Source organism: Camelina sativa, chromosome 5 (assembly GCF_030686135.1).
Source record: "Camelina sativa cultivar CO46 ecotype springtype chromosome 5, ASM3068613v1".
Taxonomy (NCBI): domain Eukaryota; kingdom Viridiplantae; phylum Streptophyta; class Magnoliopsida; order Brassicales; family Brassicaceae; genus Camelina; species Camelina sativa.
In genome coordinates this window covers 26,954,201-26,973,395 of record NC_141884.1, presented here as the reverse complement: position 1 = coordinate 26,973,395, position 19,195 = coordinate 26,954,201, and the positions used below count along the sequence as shown (strand labels likewise).

The window sequence follows — 19,195 nt, the reverse complement described above, 5'->3', positions numbered from 1 at the left end:
TGACCGAAGTTCCAAGATCACACAAACAGCTCTTGAAGATCCGAAGTCTCATCGAACACGGCAATGTGAAAGAGCCAGGATCTTCAAGTTTTTCCTCAATTCTCACCTCAGGATCCAAGCAAACTCCACTTCTCAGAATCTCAAATTCGATCTCCTTGACAGCTTCCTTAACCTCATCCTCCAATCTAGCTGCTTCCTGCTGAAGTTCGTGTGGGGCAAAAGCTTAGGTGGTGGAGCTTTGCGCTTAGCCATTCGCTCTGCAAGCGCCTCCAACTGGATGTCAAGTGTTGAACCTTTCCTCCAACTCTCCTCCTATCAGTGCAGATGTTTGAGGCTGATCTCCCTTCTCAACATCTACTCGATGCATCATCCGATCAACACCATCGTGTAGGTCATCGGGTTCCACTTCGGGCTGTTCTTCAGTTTGTGATTCTTGAACCAGTGCTCGATCATCAACTTGATCAATCTCTTCGGGTGAAGGCTCGGGTTCATACTCGGATATATAGTATTTGGCCTCATTTTTCATTTGGTTTTCCACATCCTCCCCATCTTGATCATCACTGTCCCCAGTGAGTTAATCCTCATAGTCATCATCCAGGAAAATGGCTTGAGCAGTCGCATAATCCTTGGGGTTTTGAACAGCTTTACCTGGCAGTTGATTGATCTTTGGTGCGGGTTGGTTGTTGTGGTGGCCTTCCAAGTATCGAACCTTTGTGTTGAGGGACTCGTACTTGGCATTGAGGTCATTGTATCCGGAGTCGATCTTGTTGCTCATTTCTGCGAACCATTTTGCGATGTCCATAGAAGCTGTAGCCTGTTGCTGAATCATTTGCTGAATAAGACCTCTTAACTCGGCTTCTTGTTACTAGTTTGGTGGACCTTGGTGTTGTTGGAACCCAGGTGGGTGGTTGTAGGTCCCTTGGTATTGTGGCTTAGGTGCATAGCCTTGGTTGTACTGGAAAAAAGGCTTCTGTTGGGTCTGGTTCCCTTGAACTGCAGATGGGTAGGTTTGGTCCTGAGGATTCGCAACATTCAGGTTCCAATAAGACATATTCGGATTCGGCTTGAAGTTGTTGTACCCTCTGTTATAACCTCCTTGGTTGTTGATATAGTTAACATCCTCTAGCTGCATAGTCTCCCCATCTTGTTGTTGAAACTGCTCTTCCTCTGATATAGCATGTACATGCTTCTGCTGGTTCAGGAGCTGATCGAGCTTGTCATTGAGGGCTTTCATGTCCCTCTTATACTTGGCATCTTCCTCTCCTGTAGATCGCACAGAGCGATCATATTCCTTATTGTAGTTGCCATCAGATTGAGCCAAGTTCTCAACTAGGTCCCAACCTTCATCAACATCCTTGCTGAGGAAATTACCATTACTTGCGGTGTCCAGCAACATCCGTATCTTGGGTACCACTCCTCTGTATAGTGTGTTCAGCAATGAAGCATTACTGAAACCGTGATGTGGACATCGAGTAGTGTACCCCTTGAAACGTTCCCAAGCTTCATTGAACGTTTCGTTGTTCTTTTGTACAAAGCTGGAAATTTCATTTCGTAGCCTTGCGATTCTGGAGTTTGAGAAGAATTTGGCTAGAAATGCCTTCTTACACGCTTCCCAAGTGTTGATGGACTCCTTAGGGAGCGATTTCTCCCAGATGTGTGCTTTATCTCCCAAAGAGAATGGGAAAAGCCTGAGCTTGAATCCATCTTCACTGACTCCGTTTATCTTTGTTAGGCTATAGAGCCTATCAAATTCATCCAGATGATCCAATGGGTCCTCCAGTGGCAGTCCATGAAACTTGTTGCTCTGTATCATCTGGATGAGACTACTCTTGATCTCAAAATTGTTGTTCTACACAGCTGGTGGCACAATGCCATTCCTCTGAGTGTGAGTAGTCGGAGCATCTCCTGCTCCTATGTTGGTCCTTGCTTGAGGAGCTGGTGGACCATTCTAATTATTCATCGTCTCCTCAATGATTGCTGGTTCCAGTTGAGCTTGTTGTTGTCTGAGTAGCCGAGGTTTGTCGATGTTGTCGATGAAAGGACTCAGGTTCTGGCTACCCTTGAATCGTGCTTGCATGCACAGGTAAGTATACGAGTGTGTACACGAGGATCAACTCGATCCAGGTGATCGATTGACGGGTCGGGTGGGTGCTCGGGTTGTACCTGAGATTCAAAACAAACAAAAGCGAAAGCAAACAAGTCAGTATCCGAAACAAATATAAACAAACGAACTTGATCTAGCAAGTCCTGAATCCTAAACGTAGCAAAATTAAAACAACCAAATGGCAGCGACGCCAAATTGATAGACAGGTTTTCACCCAGGGTATCAATTCCCTATGTAGTTGTAGTACAAAGGGTTATCAATCCAAATGGTTGTTATGCTAGCAGATAGGATGCAATCAGAATCAAGCAAGTCAAGCCAAGTAATAATGGGGTTTGGTTCTAACAGTCCTAATATAAACAAAGTAAAGAATATAAACAAGTAAACCACACGACCTAAGCACTCGATGCAAGCAATCGAGTACAGGATCGAGTGGGGTGATCGAGTATGCAAGTAAAATATGAACAGCTCGAGGTATTACTCGATGCAGGTTATCGTGTACCTGATCGGGTAAGTGGTCGAGTAAGTAAGGAAAATGCAAGAAATGAAATACGAAAGTTCCTAAGGATGGGGGTAATAGAATCCTAAGTGTTCTAGACCAGTACAGATGCCTTACATGCCTCAAGCAATTATTTCCTAGACAATGAACCTCTAAAACCTTGTCACCACACTTTCGCACTAGCAACAATCAACCTTGAACATACTACCACACTGTCGCACTAGCAATATGAACAAGCGGGCATTAAGAACAATTCATTTTTGTCAGTAAACTTAGACTTATCTGATTTTGTCACCCAAAGTTAAGTATACCTCTAGCATTGACCTAATTAATCATTTTATCTACTCCTTTCGGCCTGTAGTATTGTAAACGCCCTAGATCGAATCTCAACCTTTCGGTCTGTTGACAGCATTAAGAACATCAACCTAGAAGGAAATATATCAAACATAACAATCAACTAAAACATCCTGACCGATCAAGAACACCTAATCATCTATCCCGTCCCTAGAAACTTTGCTACACTACTCGGACATAGAAACGAATGACAAAGCCATAGAAATAAAAGAAAATGACATTATTAAAGAGATAGAGTAGAGTAGAAAAGAGTATGGGATAAAGATCTAAGAAAAACTACAAAATAAAAGTACAAAAACAAGAAAATATATTGAGTCGCTCAGTTCTCTCACAGAAGCTCTCGCTCTCTGGTTTGAGGGTCTGCGGCGTGCTGGGGTTTATATATGGAAACCCATTTGACCTAGCTTCCCAAACCTGCCCGATGGTCTACTCGATGGGGTACACGAGGGTGAAGTCGGGTAACTCCTCGGGTGGATCTTTGGGTTGCTCCTCGCGCTCTTGGATCCTCTTCGATCGTGTTGGGGTTCGGACTTGTTCTTGTAGCTCGATGGCTCCTTTGGGTACATGCTCGAATTGTCCTTGTTTTTCCCCATTTTTGGCTCTTTAGCACCTGTGTTCATCCAATATATGCAAATGCAGAAATGCAACACCCTAAATGCTCTAAAACTTCATTCTTACAGTAAATGACCTAAAAATGCTAAGTTAGAGGTATGAACAATGCAAAATATGGACAAAAAAGGATGCTAAAAACATGTAAATTAGAGTGTTATCACTGAACGCACTCTCCGTGCTCTTAACAATCTTGTTCGTGCTCTTCTTTTTCAAGCTCAAATGCCTAACACTTACTGGGTTGAAGCATTATACATGGCTGCCATTATCTTTAATCTCCTTCCCTCGACAACGATTGCAAATGAGATACCTTTCACTCGCCTCTTCAACAAACCTGCCTCTTACGACCATCTTAGAGTCTTTGGGTGCTTGTGTTATCCCAACCTTCTTCCTACTACTCAGAACAAGCTCTCTCCTCGTTCCTCACGATGTGTTTTCCTTGGGTATCCCACTAATCACCGTCGACATAGGTGTCTCGATCTTTCTACTCACCGTATATCATTTCTCGTCACGTCGTCTTCGATGAAACATCCTTCTAGTTCTCGTCTTCCCCGTCGGAAACCAGTGTACAACCTCCTACTCCATCACTTCCTTATATGCCTTCTCTACCTCTACCTCTCTCTACTTCTCCACCGCTGCCTGAAGCTCCACCATCTCCTCCTACAGCGCCTCTTTCACCTCTGGTGCCTCCATCACCACTATCACCTCTTGTACCACCGACACCTCCTTCTCCTCTGGTGTCTCCGTCTCCACCGGTGTCTCCTTCTCCATTGGTACGTGCCTCCGTCACCACCGGTGCCTCCGACGCCACCACCCTCAACCGTTCAACAACCTGCTCCTCCTCCAGCCCCTCCTCGCATCCGCACAAGGAGTCAAAGTGGTATTACTAAACCTAAACGCATTCTCTCTCTTCATACTAGTCATATTTCTCCTCTTCGCCGTTCTCATATTCAAGCGGCTCGTGATCCTAATTGGAATGGGGCAATTTCAACTGAATACACGGCACAAAAATCTGCCGGTACATGGGATCTTGTTCCTCATCCTGTGAATACTAACATTGTGCACTCTATGTGGTTGTTTAGTCATAAATTTAATGCATATGGCACCTTGTCTCGGTACAAAGCTCAGTTGGTCGCAAACGGCAAATCGCAACAAGTGGGGGTCGATTGTGAGGAGACATTCAGTCCCGTTATTAAACCAACGACAATTTAAACTGTTCTATACCTTGCCGTTGCCCGTGACTGGCCTCTCCACCAACTCGATGTTAAGAACGCATTCCTCCAAGGCGACCTTGAGGAAACCGTTTACATGCACCATCCGCCAGGCTTCGTTGATCCCGACAAACTGGACCATGTGTGTCTTCTAAAGAAGTCCTTATGCGGTCTCAAACAATCACCAATGACATGTTTTCACCGATTTGCTCAATATGCTATCAAAATTGGTTTCAAGAACAGCAAGAGTGATGTTTCTCTATTCGTGTACTGCAACGGCACTGACCTTGCCTATCTTCTCTTATACGTAGATGACATTATCCTTACTGTAAACCAGTCACGACTCCGGTTGACACCTCCGCCAAACTCCATGTTGATGTCGGCCCCCTGGTTGTTGACCCGTCACTTTACCGTAGTCTTGTCGGCGCTCTCCAATATCTCACTTTCACCAGGCCTCTTATGCGGTCCAACAAATCTCTCTCTATATGCATGACCCTCGTGAGCCTCACTTCACCGCCATGAAACGTATCCTCTGCTATCTCAAAGGAACCATCTCTGAAGGTTTACACATCACCCGATCCAAAACAACAACACTCACTGCCTATACCGACGCGGACTGGGCTGGCTGCCCTAATACACGCCGTTCCACCTCTGGCTTTGCCGTCTTTCTTGGTGACAACCTCATCTCCTGGTCCTCCAAACGCCAGCGCACTGTATCTCGCTCTAGTGCTGAGGCCGAGTATCACGGTGTTTCCAATGTTGTGGCTGAAACAATATGGATATGTAACCTTCTCCTTGAACTTCATTACCCTCTCAATACTACGACACTTGTGTACTGTGATAATATAAGCGCCGTTTATCTCTCCACCAATCCAGTACAGCATCAACGCACCAAGCATATCGAGTTGGATATCTTGTTTGTCCGTGAACGTGTTGCCATGGGCCAGGTTCGTGTCTTTCATGTCCCATCCTCCCATCAATATGCAGACATCTTCACCAAAGGTCTCCCTACATCTTTGTTCCGTGATTTCAAATCCAGTCTCAATGTTCATCCTAATCACGTTTCGACTGCAGGAGGGTATTAGAATAGGAATACATATATTATTTTGTGTATATTAGGAAGCTTAGTTAATAGCCCCCAACGGTTATCTTGTACAGCTACTCATATATAATCTCTTCAATACAATGATACCAATCATCGATTGGATTAACCTAATCAAACACTCTGGAAGTATTTTCAAAAGCACCCTTATCAACTAATGCTAAGATGGTGCATCAATGTCTATGTGTAAAGTCAATAGAGACTTGTATGCATCAACGCTGAGTTTAAACTTCTCTTGCGCTGCCGCCTGGGATTTAAACCACATTACCGAAAAATCAATTTATCAACACATAAAAAAAAAATTAAAACTACGATCAGTTTAAAAGAAAAGTTGAATTATATTATTACCAATAAAAAAAATTTCCAATATTGTTTTTTCTTATTTTTATATTTCATTTATTATTATTTTTTATTTAAACTTTCTATTAATTATAAGTAACATAAATACTGTATGCACTAAATAAGTATTGTAAATTTATTTTAAAGTAAAAAAAATGTGCTTAGGTGAATATTTAGGTGGCAGTACGAAGAGAAAAAAACTAACTTTATAGATATAGCTGGTCCATGTTTTTGATATTGATAAACAATCTTTGCTTATTGTATGGAACAGGGGCGGATCCACCTTGACCAAAGATGGTGCATGTGCACAATATGAAAAGTATAAATTATTTAATTTGTTTGTAAATTTATAAGGTAAAAGTAGCTTAATGGTAAGAATGCACCAGTTGATTTGTGAGGTCATTCATGGGTTCAAACCCTTCCTCTGTAACTCTTTTATAGTTTTTGCACCTGGTAGAAAGTTTGGCTAGATCCGCCACTGGTATGGAATGAAACGGATCTCATGTGGTATTAGATTTTGTGTAGCTGTCTCGAGCATACAACATTAGGGGAAAAAGAGTAAAAAATATTGACTGCTCCCCTCTTAGTAGAGTATGATTTTGTAGTCTTGAAGAGTGACTAAAATATCGTTACATTGCATACAATATCATAAAATCCAACTTTATTGATCAACTAAAACTAAAACGAACAAATGGTTTAAAGCATAACTATTTTAAAATTCTACTTTGTGGTAGGAGGAACTGCGCCAGCAATTCTTGAGTATTGTTCCTTCAACATAGGAGGGAAAAATAGATTAACCGGAATTTTTGGGATGCAATTGGATTCAACTTCCAAAAATGCTTTGCAGCAAACTGGACCTATGCTACCAAACTTTCTAGTGATTATCGATTAAGAAATCTCAGTAATGCATCCAGGAATATCCATCAATGTTGACCAACATTTTGTTATATCAGGAAATCCTGATATACGAGGACCCGGTTGGAATGGAAATGGTAGCTGAGCATTTACGGAAACCACAATGCATACAACCGCTACAACAAAATCACGTTTTTGATAGCCATGATGAAGGAAATAGGAAGATTGAAATATAATATTGGTACAAATGACTCTTTCTCGAGTATGTTTCTGAATGATGAACAATACTAACCTCCTTTAGTTATACTAGGATAGTACCCGCGCTACGCCGCGGGATTGTTTGTTGTTTTAAATTATTTTATGGTTAATTTTTGTTATGTTGTTTGTAATTAAAAATCATTGTTTTTACTTTTTTGATCAACAAATTAAAAATCATTGTTAATATTGATTTTAACAATGTTCATTTGTAATATTTTTGTTTTTAACTTTTTGTTATTAATTTTTGGTGGTGTTAAAAAAATTATTTTTGTGAAATCTTAGACTTGATGAATTTTGTTTTTTCTTATATTAGGATGCATTGGTGGACCATTATTATTGCTAGATGTTTGGTTTATTTAAATGAAATCAAGTTTGATGGTTTATATTGATTATGCTTTTTATTATTGGTAGAACAGCTAAATCACATTGTGTATGTATTGTAAAATACATATTTGTATTTAAAAGAAGGGTTTTTTATATAACATTACGGTCAAGAAATGAGATTTTAAATGGGAAAATAGTTGTTTGGAATAGCTGAGATGTTATTTTTCCTGACTTAATTTTCTTCTGTTTCTTTGTAATCTTCACCTGCATTTTATTTTTGTTTAATTTTTGTTAGTACTGTAGAAATTTAATGGGTAAATTATTATTTTTGTGTTGTTCTTTGGTTTGGGGAATTAATACATGCGTCTTTGTATTGGAGATTATCGAATACTTCTTTGTAAACGACATTTTTGATTGATGCCTTCTTTTCTTTGTTAAATCCAGCGCTCCAAACATCTGACAGACTTGGATAGGAAAAAGAAAAATTCAGTGGGCTTATCGGTCCTATATGCCTTCTAAAATTCTGATTAATGGGGTTGGATTCATTTGTTATGGTTGCTTAATTTCATTTATTAACGCATCATCACATGAGCATAATTAGGAAGATACTCAACTAAGGATTTTGGGTGGCAAAGCTAAGCATAAGAAATACAACCGAAAGGGAACAACTCTAAGATTAATCTCATCAGTATATGGTTCTGATATAGTAATACGGTAATACTGATATCTTTAATTTCACGCAAACACAACAATAGAAATTGAAAGGTAAACTACTAATAAAAATCAGGCCATGAATGTCGACTAAATAAATAGATATATCCAATGAATAGAAAAAATGGTATCAGATGAGATGATACATACCCTTTTAGGTGCATGGTCCAAAACAATGATGGTATCTCTTCTTTCTCTAATTTAAAAACAAAGTCTATCAAAACTGCCTTTGTGACACCATTTGTTCCTGATACGTTCTGGCAGGGCAAATAAACCGACATGAAGCTGAACCATATTCCATTTCGCCAGTCATTGCGCTTGTGCTAGAGGAACATGATTCCAGACGTTTCTGCATTTTCTCTTCATCAGCCTGCATTTCCTTATGCCTTATCCTTATTTTGGTTTCTATAACCCGTTGCTCTTCCTGCAAAAGGATACACTGATTTGAAGAGAGAGAGTGAGTGTTGGCTTAAACATACTCATTCAATAACATGACCGGTTTCCGTATGTATAACGAAAGATCTGCAACATTTCATTGTACATTCATATCTGTAAAACAAAACAACAATGGAATTCATCAAACTTGATAGTCAAACAGAATGCCATAAAACTTGATAGTTCGAATCTTATACTATAATACAATTGAAGCTCAACTGATACCAAACAAGAAATTTTCAAAATGCAAAACACTCTGTTGACATAACCAATTAAATCCAAACAACTTAACAAGATTCTTCTAGCAAAAAGAACATTTGGAGCTTATCATTCTGTTTCTCAACTTCAAACCCAACAGAAGAAAAAACAAGTTGAATACGAAAAAAATGAGTTAAAATCATTTCATTACCAAATACTTGCTGAGGAGTCGAACGCTTAGTGGGATCAGGTTCCAACATCTGCTTCACAAGGCTCTTTGAGCTCGCTATTGTCCGTGACCAATGATCTCTCACGAGCCGAATCGATTCCCATCAGAAAGATGAATATTACGCTCCAACTTGAGAAGAATTCCAAATCGCGTTAAAAAAAAAAGTTGTTATCGAGATGTTCCATGATTTTGTTCTGAGGTTAAGTACTCAAATCTATCGACAGAAAGAAGAAGAAGAAGACTATTATGTATCCACCTAAGATTAAGAACGATCGATTTTAACAATGAAGAGAAGAATATTATGTGTCCATCTAAGATTAAAAAAACTGATCTGTATTAATTGTTATAATTTAATAGGTTAGAGATTTTTACTGAGGTGTCAACACATGGTTCAAAGTTGAGGCTGAGGTGTCATGCTCTGGAGAGAAACACTTCTACTTTTATTGTATTGATTTATATGGGAAGAAACAAGCATTGGTATTAGTTGTCGTCTTGAAACGTTTGCGGACTTTTTATTAGGTAATTTAATTAACAGTTGCGTTTTTATCTCGATTTTAATTAGCAGATTCTAAAACTGAAATAGAGTCTAAATCCCCTCTCTATGATACGACATTAATTTGTCACCAGAAAAAATAAATGATACGGCATTAATTAGCTAGAAAGTATTGAGTATTGACCATATATCATATATGTGATTTGATTGGGGGAGATGAAATATAACCGAAGGCCTTTAATCAAACCGGATTAGGAGTAATCTTTCTTGTATTTTGAGCTTTAAATCGTGTTGGCTTTACCTTTAAGTAGGAGTCGTGATCTTCATGCTATCTGTTTCCAGGGGGTTCTATGGTTGTAAGACTATCCTCATTAGTGTGTTTCTTAATTGTTTCTTAAAGCAATTTTTAATAATAAAAAGGGAAGAAGAAATTTTGTTAAGAGAAAAAGAAAATTTTGTTGATTATTGGTAGAACCAAGCTAAGGTGTTTCTTAGTAATAAATATAGTAAAATAATAATTAATAACTTAAAATATTCAAAATTATTTTATATATCATAGTTTTGTTCTCTCACTTTTGATTTTCAGATTTGTGAGAGGTGGAAGGAGATAACGACTGCGGGAAGAAGTGAAAAAAAACACAAGAAAGCTAAGGTTTTATTATTTTATTAAATAGATTGTGGGCTTTAATAATATATGGGCCTAGCCATAGAAATTATCCAGATAAACATAATTTTATTACAGAAGCCCAAAAAGCCTAAAATACTTTCAACCCTAGTGTTTTATTTTTTTTTATTTTATTTTTATTCTATCGTCTTTCTACAACTCATCTATGGTGGATCTGCAACTCATCCTGGTTTCTTTAGCTTATCCATGGTAGATCATCGACAATAGGTGATGATTGGTAGAGAACCGAAAAACCGTTCGGTAATAGCTTGCCAAACCGAACCGAATCGATAACTGAAATCCCTAAATAATTCTGCCGATCGGTTCCACCTTCCTCTCAGATCCGACGCCGAAAACCAAAAATCTCGGTTATTTCGGTTCGGTTTTCTCGGTTCTCGCTGAACGCCCAAGGCTACAAATTTGGCAATTAATTGCTAGATTAATACTCCAATCTATCCAATAAGTAGAATGACACAATTTTTAGATAAAAAGATTAAAAACACATAATTTTTTTCTTTTTTAGTTTTTTAATTTTTAGGTAACAATATAGCATTTAATATTTTGATTTAAAAATATGATTAATGAAAAATATAAAATGATTAAAAAATAGACGAAAAACCCAAAAAAATGTTATTTATTTATTTATTTTTTTTTTCGAAAATACAATATAGCATTTAATATTTTGGTTAAAAAGTATGATTAATGAAAAAAATAAAATGATTAAAAAATACAATGTTTATTATTTTAATATAATTTTTAAAAATAAAATATGATTTTAAATATAATGTATAAAAATAATATTCAAAAAATTGTTTATAATAATATTATGTATAAAGATATGATTTCCAACATATTGCGGTTTCGTATTTTCAGGATCTTTTTACATCCTCGGATCCTTCAGATTTTGAGGAAATGTTAGATGAGGTTCAACCGGCGGTTTCTTTGGAGACAAATGAATTTTTAACTCGAGAGGTTACAGAACAAGAGATTAAACAAGCGTTATTCATGATGCATCCAGATAAAGCACCGGGTCCGGATGGGATGACTGCCCTTTTTTACCAAAAAGCATGGGTCACGGTTAAAGCAGATTTAGTACTTTTGGTTAATTCCTTTTTCCGGGATGGAGAGTTTGATAAGAGGCTAAATATAACAAATATTTGTCTTATCCCAAAAGTAGATAAACCAACGCGGATGACGGAGCTGAGGCCCATCAGCCTTTGCAATGTTGGTTATAAAATAATATCAAAGGTTTTATGTCAGCGACTTCGCACTATTTTACCATCTCTGGTGTCGGAGACTCAATCGGCTTTTGTCGAGGGTCGGTTAATTTCAGATAATATTTTGATTGCTCAGGAGATGTTTCACGGGTTACGGACCAATCCCTCTTGCAAGGGGAAGTTTATGGCTATAAAAACGGATATGAGTAAGGCCTATGATAGGGTAGAGTGGTCCCTTGTTGAACATCTGCTCAGGCAGTTCGGTTTTTGCGAGAGGTGGATATCTTGGATTATGTGTTGTGTGACATCGGTTCAATATAAGGTTCTACTTAATGGTCAGGCATATGGATCAATTGTCCCGTGTCGTGGTTTACGTCAGGGGGACCCACTATCACCTTACCTTTTTATTCTTTGCACGGAGGTACTTATTGCACATTTTCGGAAAGCAGAACGTCTGAAACTTCTCACTGGAATTAAACTTCTTATTTGCGGATGACAGCATTTTTTTTCTGTCGGGCCTCAAAGGAACAATGTGAAGTAGTGTTGGATATCCTTAAGAAGTATGAGCGGGTATCTGGTCAACAAATTAATTTTCAAAAATCTTCAGTCCAGTTCGGACATACGGTGGACTCGGACCTTAGGGAGGACCTAAAAGGTGTTTTGGGAATCACAAACTTGGGGGGTATGGGGTCGTATTTAGGGATTCCCGAAAGTCTGGGTGGGGCTAAGGCAAAGATTTTTTCCTTTGTTCAGGATAAGTTGCAAGCACGAGCAGGTGGGTGGCCGGCTCGGCTTTTATCAAAAGGGGGAAAGGAGGTGATGATCAAGTCTGTTGCTACAGCTGTTCCCACCTTTGTAATGTCTTGTTTCCGTTTACCTAAGACGGTTACAAGGAAGTTGACTAGTGCAATTTCTAATTTTTGGTGGAGTTCCTCTGGCCAATCTCGTGGTCTACACTGGATGGCGTGGGATAAACTATGTCATGGTAAAGATGCAGGAGGTTTAGGTTTCCGATGCTTAGATGATTATAACACCGCTCTGCTGGCAAAGCAGCTCTGGCGCCTAATCACGGTGCCGGACTCACTTTTTGCACGGGTTTTTAAAGGACGATACTATCGGCATTCTGATCCTTTGGATCCCATTAAATCTTACTCGCCATCTTATGGATGGCGGAGTATAGTTTCTGTTCGCTCTCTGGTAAATAAAGGACTTATTAAACGAGTAGGATCTGGTGCTTCCATTTCTGTTTGGAATGACCCCTGGATCCCTGCTCAATCCCCGAGACCAGCAGTGAGCACAGGATCGCCTTCTGATCCTCTGCTCCGTGTTTCAAATCTTATTGACAGGAATTCTAATTCCTAGGATATGGCTCAACTTACAGCTACCTTTGTACCGGAAGATGTTGCTATTATCTCTGCCTTACCATTGCGCCAACCGGATAAACCGGATTTGTTGGGATGGCATTTCACAAAGACTGGTAAATATACGGTTAAATCGGGATACCATAACCTTCGTTCACAACGGCCGGCTCTAGACGGACAGCAAGTCTTTGGACCAGACATAGTCCCTCTTCAAGCTTTTGTGTGGAAAATACGGTGTCCTCCCAAGCTGCGGCACTTTATGTGGCAAGTTCTTTCGGGTTGCGTAGCAGTTACAACTAATCTACGGAAACGTGGTATGAGTTGTGATTCTGCGTGCGCTCTTTGTGGTTTTCAGGAAGAAACTATTAATCATGCCCTTTTTGAATGCCCACCGGCAAGGCAGGTTTGGGTTCTGTCCCAGTTCCCGGCAGCTATGGAGGTATTCCCATCGGAATCAGTATTTACAAACATGGATTTTCTTTTTTGGCGGTTTTCAAATGTACCATCTCAGGAATCTTTTCCATGGATATTGTGGTACATCTGGAAAGCGCGTAATGATAAATTTTTTAATAATTTGGATTCCAACCCTATGGCAATTTTGCGGTTAGCGGAGGATGAAGCCAAAGCTTGGGCTTTGGCTCAGGCAGAGGATATGGATTTATCAACGGATATTACAGTAGAGAGGGTTCCTCGAGGAAGCCGGGGGTTACGCGTCCCTACAACTTCGGCGAGCTTTCTTTGTTATGTAGATGGCTCTTGGAAAGCAACGGATAGTTATGCGGGCAGAGGATGGTTTTGCACATCGCCATGGGGGGATCCCCCTACCATGGGAGCAGCCAACCTTCGGCGTAGCCTCACCCCTCTTCATGCCGAGGTAGAAGCCCTTATCTGGGCTATGCGTTGTATGATCGGGGTGGACAACCAATCTGTCGTTTTTCTTACCGACTGCTCTGACTTAGTGAAGATGGTGTCTTCGCCTTCTGAGTGGCCAGCCTTTACATCTTATTTGGAGGACATCGAGGCAGACAAAGCGGAGTTTACTTCCTTTTCCCTAATCTATGTCCCGCGTTCCATGAATGGCAAAGCGGATAATTTGGCGCGTCACGTTCGCACAGTTCCGTATCTAGCCACTTTTGTTAACAATGTTCCTTCACATTGGTTCCACTGAGCCAATCTTGTTTTCTTGTTGTCAAAAAAAAAAAAAAAAAAAAAAAATATATGATTTAAAAATATGAAGTTTAAGATATATAGTTTAGATAAGTTTTATTTAAAATATAATGTATGAAATTATAACTAAAAAATAATGTATATAAAAGTATTAAAATAAGATTTATGAAAATGGTGGAAATGTTTGACGCAGAAGAGACGAACAAAGGTGAGAGAGAGACGAGACGACTTATCTAAACTATATATCTTAAACTTCATATTTTTAAATCATATCTTTATACATAATATTTTAATAAACAATTTTTTGAATTTTATTTTTATACATTATATTTGAAATCATATTTTATTTTTAAAAATTATATTAAAACAATAAACATCGTATTTTTAATCATTTTATTTTTTTCATTAATCATACTTTTTAATATGATTTTAAAATATGATTTTAAAATATGATGTTAATTTTTTTAATATGATTTTAAAATATGATGTTAATTTTTTAAATATGATTTAGAAAAATTAAAATGTATAAAATATGCTTTAAATATATGAGTTTAAAAATATGATTCATAATATGATTTATAAAAAATATAATTAATAAAAATATGACAGAAAATATATAACTTAAAAAAAGCTGTTGTCACTATATTTACATTTTACATCTAATAAATCTGTTATCAAATACAAGATTTTTGGAAGCAAATAAAAAACTGTCATAGCGTAAAAAAAAACTGCCATAACATATAGTATTCACCTAGGTCATTTTAGCAATTTTTAAAAAGTGCTATAAATTTGTTATCAAACGACAAATTTTTAGTTAAATTAAGTCGTAACTTAAAACAAATCTGTTATCAATAGAGGTCAACCTAGTAATTATTTTTTTTTTTGTAGAAAAATCTATCATGAAAGACTTTTAATCAAGAAAATAAATCTGAAATAAAGGTGGAAAATAAATCTGCCAGACATTTTGCAAATCTGTCATATATTGTGAAAATCTGTGATGTCTTTATAAATAAGTCTGTCGTGAAAAATAAATCTGTCATCAATTATAAATATGTCATAACTGTAGTTAAAAAAAATCTGTCGTCCAAAATAAGTCTGTCATAAAAAGTCTGTCATACAAAAATAAATTGGTTGTACAAAAACAAATCTGTCATACACAAATAAATTTGTCACAACTAGTCCAGCTGACTTTTGAAAATATTTAGATTTTCTTAAAAAAATTCTGGGAGATTAAATTTGACTTTATTTTTTTTCTAATAAAATAAAAAAGAGTATTTTAGGCAAAAAAATAACTCATCTATCCCTCACATTTGATGAGTTAGTTTAGTAATTAAACTCTTAATTTGGGTCAATCTAGTTTTTCTCCTCTTGAAATTGCATTACTAGAAAAAATAAACTGATTTAAACTTCAAAATTCAAATTCCATTCACATCAATACTAGGATCAAACCAATCCGGTTTATTAACTGAATTGAACAAAATCCGGTATTAAGTAAATAAATGTTGGTTTAATCAAATTTTAAACCGGTTTTGGCCGTGAATAATAAGGAATCAAAGAATCAAACCCAATTAAGCTCTAGATATATCGCACGGTTTGCTGATGATACTAAACCGATTCGGATTTAGAAAGGCCGTAAAAGTGGGTAATCTTCAAGTAGTTCTCTTTCAGACAAAACGTCCTTGTCGTTCTGTGGTGTCCAAAGTACTTCTACTGCCTGCAGCATTTTGTTTTACATCTTTAATCTACAAGACTAAACCATACTCATGATTAAGCAAGTTACGGATACAAGTATGATTCTCTTACCAATATTTTGTTACTCGGTATCGACCCGAGTTTATGTAAGGCTTCCTTCAAATCTCCACTTCCCTTTATTGTCTCCAGTTTAAGTGTACCCTCTGTAGCGACCAATATGGTTACCTGATCATGAACAACACAATTCCTGTTAAAGAATTATCAAACACATAAAAGCACAATAACCTAATGTTACTTTGGAGCGAGTGTGTTTTGCAAATTATGTAACTGCTTTCGCCTTTTTGACGAGGTTTATAACTGTCTTGCTACCCTGTCCCACTAGACTTTGGAGTTTTTGTATAAGTTTACCACAATATATTCATTGTTCAAACCGCTAGCTCTATGAATCTTTGAGCTTCGTATCTTTATGCTATTCACGTTAACAAGCGTTTCCTCGTCGAATTTTGCCCGTTCTTCAACGGAGAGTTGATTAAATTGCTTCTCTCCTTCTTCCATACACTGCTTCACATCCACCTGATAGTACATGATATAGATCAAAGAGTGGTTAGGTTCTGCTACCATATAATTACTAGACCAGGTGATGAAACCGGGCTAGAATATGATCAATGTTGCAACTCGTTCATGATCAGAGAGAAGCTCTGGACTTACTGATGAATAACAAGAGATGCAATAGTCCGGGTGCCTCAACAAAGCCAATGTTGCCTCTGTACGTAATACACAGAAAAATCAAGTAGGCTAGAAATGATATGTAGTTTTTATACAGGTCACTGTAGTTTTCATTAACACCTGCAACTTATTTTAGCAATTTACATCATTAAAGTCAAATTAACATTTTTTTTCACCAAATAACGTCTTCATTCTAACCACAAAAGAAAAAGGTCATTTAACATTTTTCACATATGATAGGGTAAAAAAAAGATTTAAGTATATATATATATATATATATATATATCAAGGAATATGTTATACCGGTTAAAACATAGCTTAGACCCTCCGGTGTGGATGTATCTGCAGTTTCAGCAAGGCTATTGAAATCTTGTTGTAAGGTCCTCGCTGAGCCCAGCAGCCCCACCTGACACAGATATAAGTGCAACCGAAGCATAATCCAATGAAGCTGTATAGCTAAATGATTTGGTCATGCATTTTGAAGGTTTACAAAACACTTTGTCTTCTACTTTTTCCTAGTTTTTTTTTTTTTTTTTGGAAGTGTCTTATGAATACAATGAGAAAACTTTATTCAGCTCAAGTGTTTCTGCTATTATTTGACTATTCTAGTAATTCATCTAACGTACCAGTCAAACCTACAGGTATGACAATATATAGTCCTTGTGAGCAGAGTAGCTAAGAGAATATTATCGAATTAAGGTTTCAAAATTAAAGAGAGAGATCACCTGTAGTCTAAGGACGCTAGTTGTCTTAGGATTGGTTAGAATGTTATTCTGTGACTTGTCTGAAATGATATTACCGACCCAAGTAATGGCTACAACCGCTGCTATAACTGTCGTAACAAGAGCCAAGCTCCCAACCAATATTTCAGGCGAATCCGAGACCTCGGATCTCGAAGCCGATTCCGTGGAGCTCGGAGCTGAGTCCATGGAGCTTGGAGCCGATACCCATAAGTTTGGTTCCAAGTAACAGGAGTTTTCCGAGCGTGTAGACGAGTAGCTCGAAGCTGATGACGATGGCGACGAGTAGCTCGAAGCTGATGACGATGGCGACGAGTAGCTCGAAGCTGATGACGATGGCGACGAGTAGCTCGAACCTGATGACGATGGCGACGAGTAGCTCGAACCTGATGACGATGGCGACGAGTAGCTCGAACCTGATGACGATGACGACTTAGAAAACGTTGTAGAAGAGGAAGAAGAGCTCTCAGAACTCTGAGACCTAGACGAGAAGGCGCTACCGCCAATTCTACCACCAGACGCAGCCAAGGCCCAATTATTATCACATAACAAAAGTAGACCGAGCATAAATACCGCAGCTATAGCAGGTTTTTTCAGAGAATCTAACGTTTTCTTGATCTGAATCTCGATTTTGTAAAGTGAATTCTTCCATAATTGAGCATGATTCGATTCAGATCTCACATCTGCATCAAAACACGTTGGTTGTTTGTATTTGACGGCGATTTGGAGACGAACAAGATTTGATCTGCTTTGTGGTTTGGAGTAGAAATGAACATTAGGATGATGATGTCGATGTTGCTTGTATGAAAAAGATGGGTTCCATTGAAGCGGAGTTAATTTCAGAAACGTAGAAGTAGCCACCATGGTCAAATTGCTCAATGCAGGAAATGGTGTAATGATGACTGATGGCTAGGGTTTTGTTTTCTTTTCTTTTTCTTTCTTCAGGTCGCTAGGGTTTTTTATAAGGGCGAATGCGTGAGATTGATTGTAAAAACATTTGAGGGAGTTTTTTTTTTTTTTTTTTTTTTTTGGTTTTTTAGAAAAAAAAAAGAGAAAAACCGGTTTGGCAATTGGTAAGGTGTATTATTAGACCAAACTGATAACCAATGTGTTCATGTTATTGATAAACTTTAAAAAAAAAAAATGTTACTGATAAATTAAACAAAATATTCTTTGGTTCACTCTCTTATTCACCCCTCTTAATTAGCCAATCAAAATACAACAATATTTCATGTAACATGTTATATATATATAAATTAAAATTAAAATTAGAAAACAAAACACACAAGACAAAAATAGTAATATATACCGTAAAACTATATTTGTTTATCATGAGTTACTGACCTCAAGAGAGATCAAGGGTTATATAATTTTAAAAATTATTATATACAGTTGAAACAATCCGACCCTTTTTTTTAATAATTAAATACAATATAAACGATTATGCAGCCTATACTACTAAATTAAACCAACCCATACCACGACTTCTCATTAAACCAATAACAACCAGTACACACAGCGGAAACATACCAACCATACAAAACCATTACAAAATCAATACAATATCAATCCTAAGCATTCTATCCATCAACCTAGCATATCTATATCCAAGGTTCCAACAACATATCCAACAATCCAATAACACACAAACGAGACCCTAGATCATCCTCCTCCTCATCGCCATGATTCCACAACACAAACCTGCACACCACAAACAACAATTGAGATGCATAAGTATTATCACAAATACTTAGTGAGGCAATCCTCCCATCTACTGGGCTATACACACAAGCAACTGAGAAACCAATGCTTAACAACTGACAACCAAACACAAACAAACCAGGAAAATCACGAAACAAGCAACTTGGCGTCGACCGACACCAGGGAGGTGTCGATCGACACTGTCCAAA

At 37.8% G+C, this 19,195-nt stretch overlaps 2 protein-coding genes, 1 long non-coding RNA gene and 1 other non-coding gene across 5 annotated transcripts; 2 read left to right on the top strand and 2 right to left on the bottom strand.

Moving 5' to 3' along the window:
* Positions 1–1,451: 1,451 nt before the first annotated feature.
* LOC147944438 (small nucleolar RNA R71) lies at positions 1,452–1,558 on the top strand. The gene has a single exon (XR_015558712.1). It is a non-coding gene; the product is annotated as a small nucleolar RNA R71 (small nucleolar RNA).
* Positions 1,559–8,406: 6,848 nt separating this feature from the next.
* On the bottom strand, positions 8,407–9,534 carry LOC109132984 (uncharacterized). 2 transcript variants are annotated; one of them, XR_002037883.2, is made up of 2 exons: positions 9,208–9,534; positions 8,407–8,802 (listed from the first exon to the last, which is right to left on the bottom strand). It is a non-coding gene; the product is annotated as an uncharacterized LOC109132984 (long non-coding RNA). The 2 variants fall into 2 exon arrangements; XR_015598022.1 differs by having other exon boundaries at positions 8,407–8,912; positions 9,208–9,514.
* Positions 9,535–12,964: 3,430 nt separating this feature from the next.
* Positions 12,965–14,128, top strand: LOC147944437 (uncharacterized). The gene has a single exon (XM_087512584.1). The coding sequence runs from the start codon at positions 12,965–12,967 to the stop codon at positions 14,126–14,128; it is 1,164 nt and encodes a 387-aa protein (XP_087368710.1).
* A 1,399-nt stretch (positions 14,129–15,527) lies between these two features.
* On the bottom strand, positions 15,528–18,239 carry LOC147944436 (FLUCTUATING-LIGHT-ACCLIMATION protein 1, chloroplastic-like). The gene is made up of 6 exons (XM_087450862.1): positions 17,271–18,239; positions 16,849–16,951; positions 16,528–16,583; positions 16,228–16,392; positions 15,931–16,044; positions 15,528–15,841 (listed from the first exon to the last, which is right to left on the bottom strand). The coding sequence occupies exons 1-6, from the start codon at positions 18,147–18,149 to the stop codon at positions 15,749–15,751; spliced, it is 1,410 nt and encodes a 469-aa protein (XP_087306988.1). The 5' UTR covers positions 18,150–18,239; the 3' UTR covers positions 15,528–15,748.
* Positions 18,240–19,195: the final 956 nt, after the last annotated feature.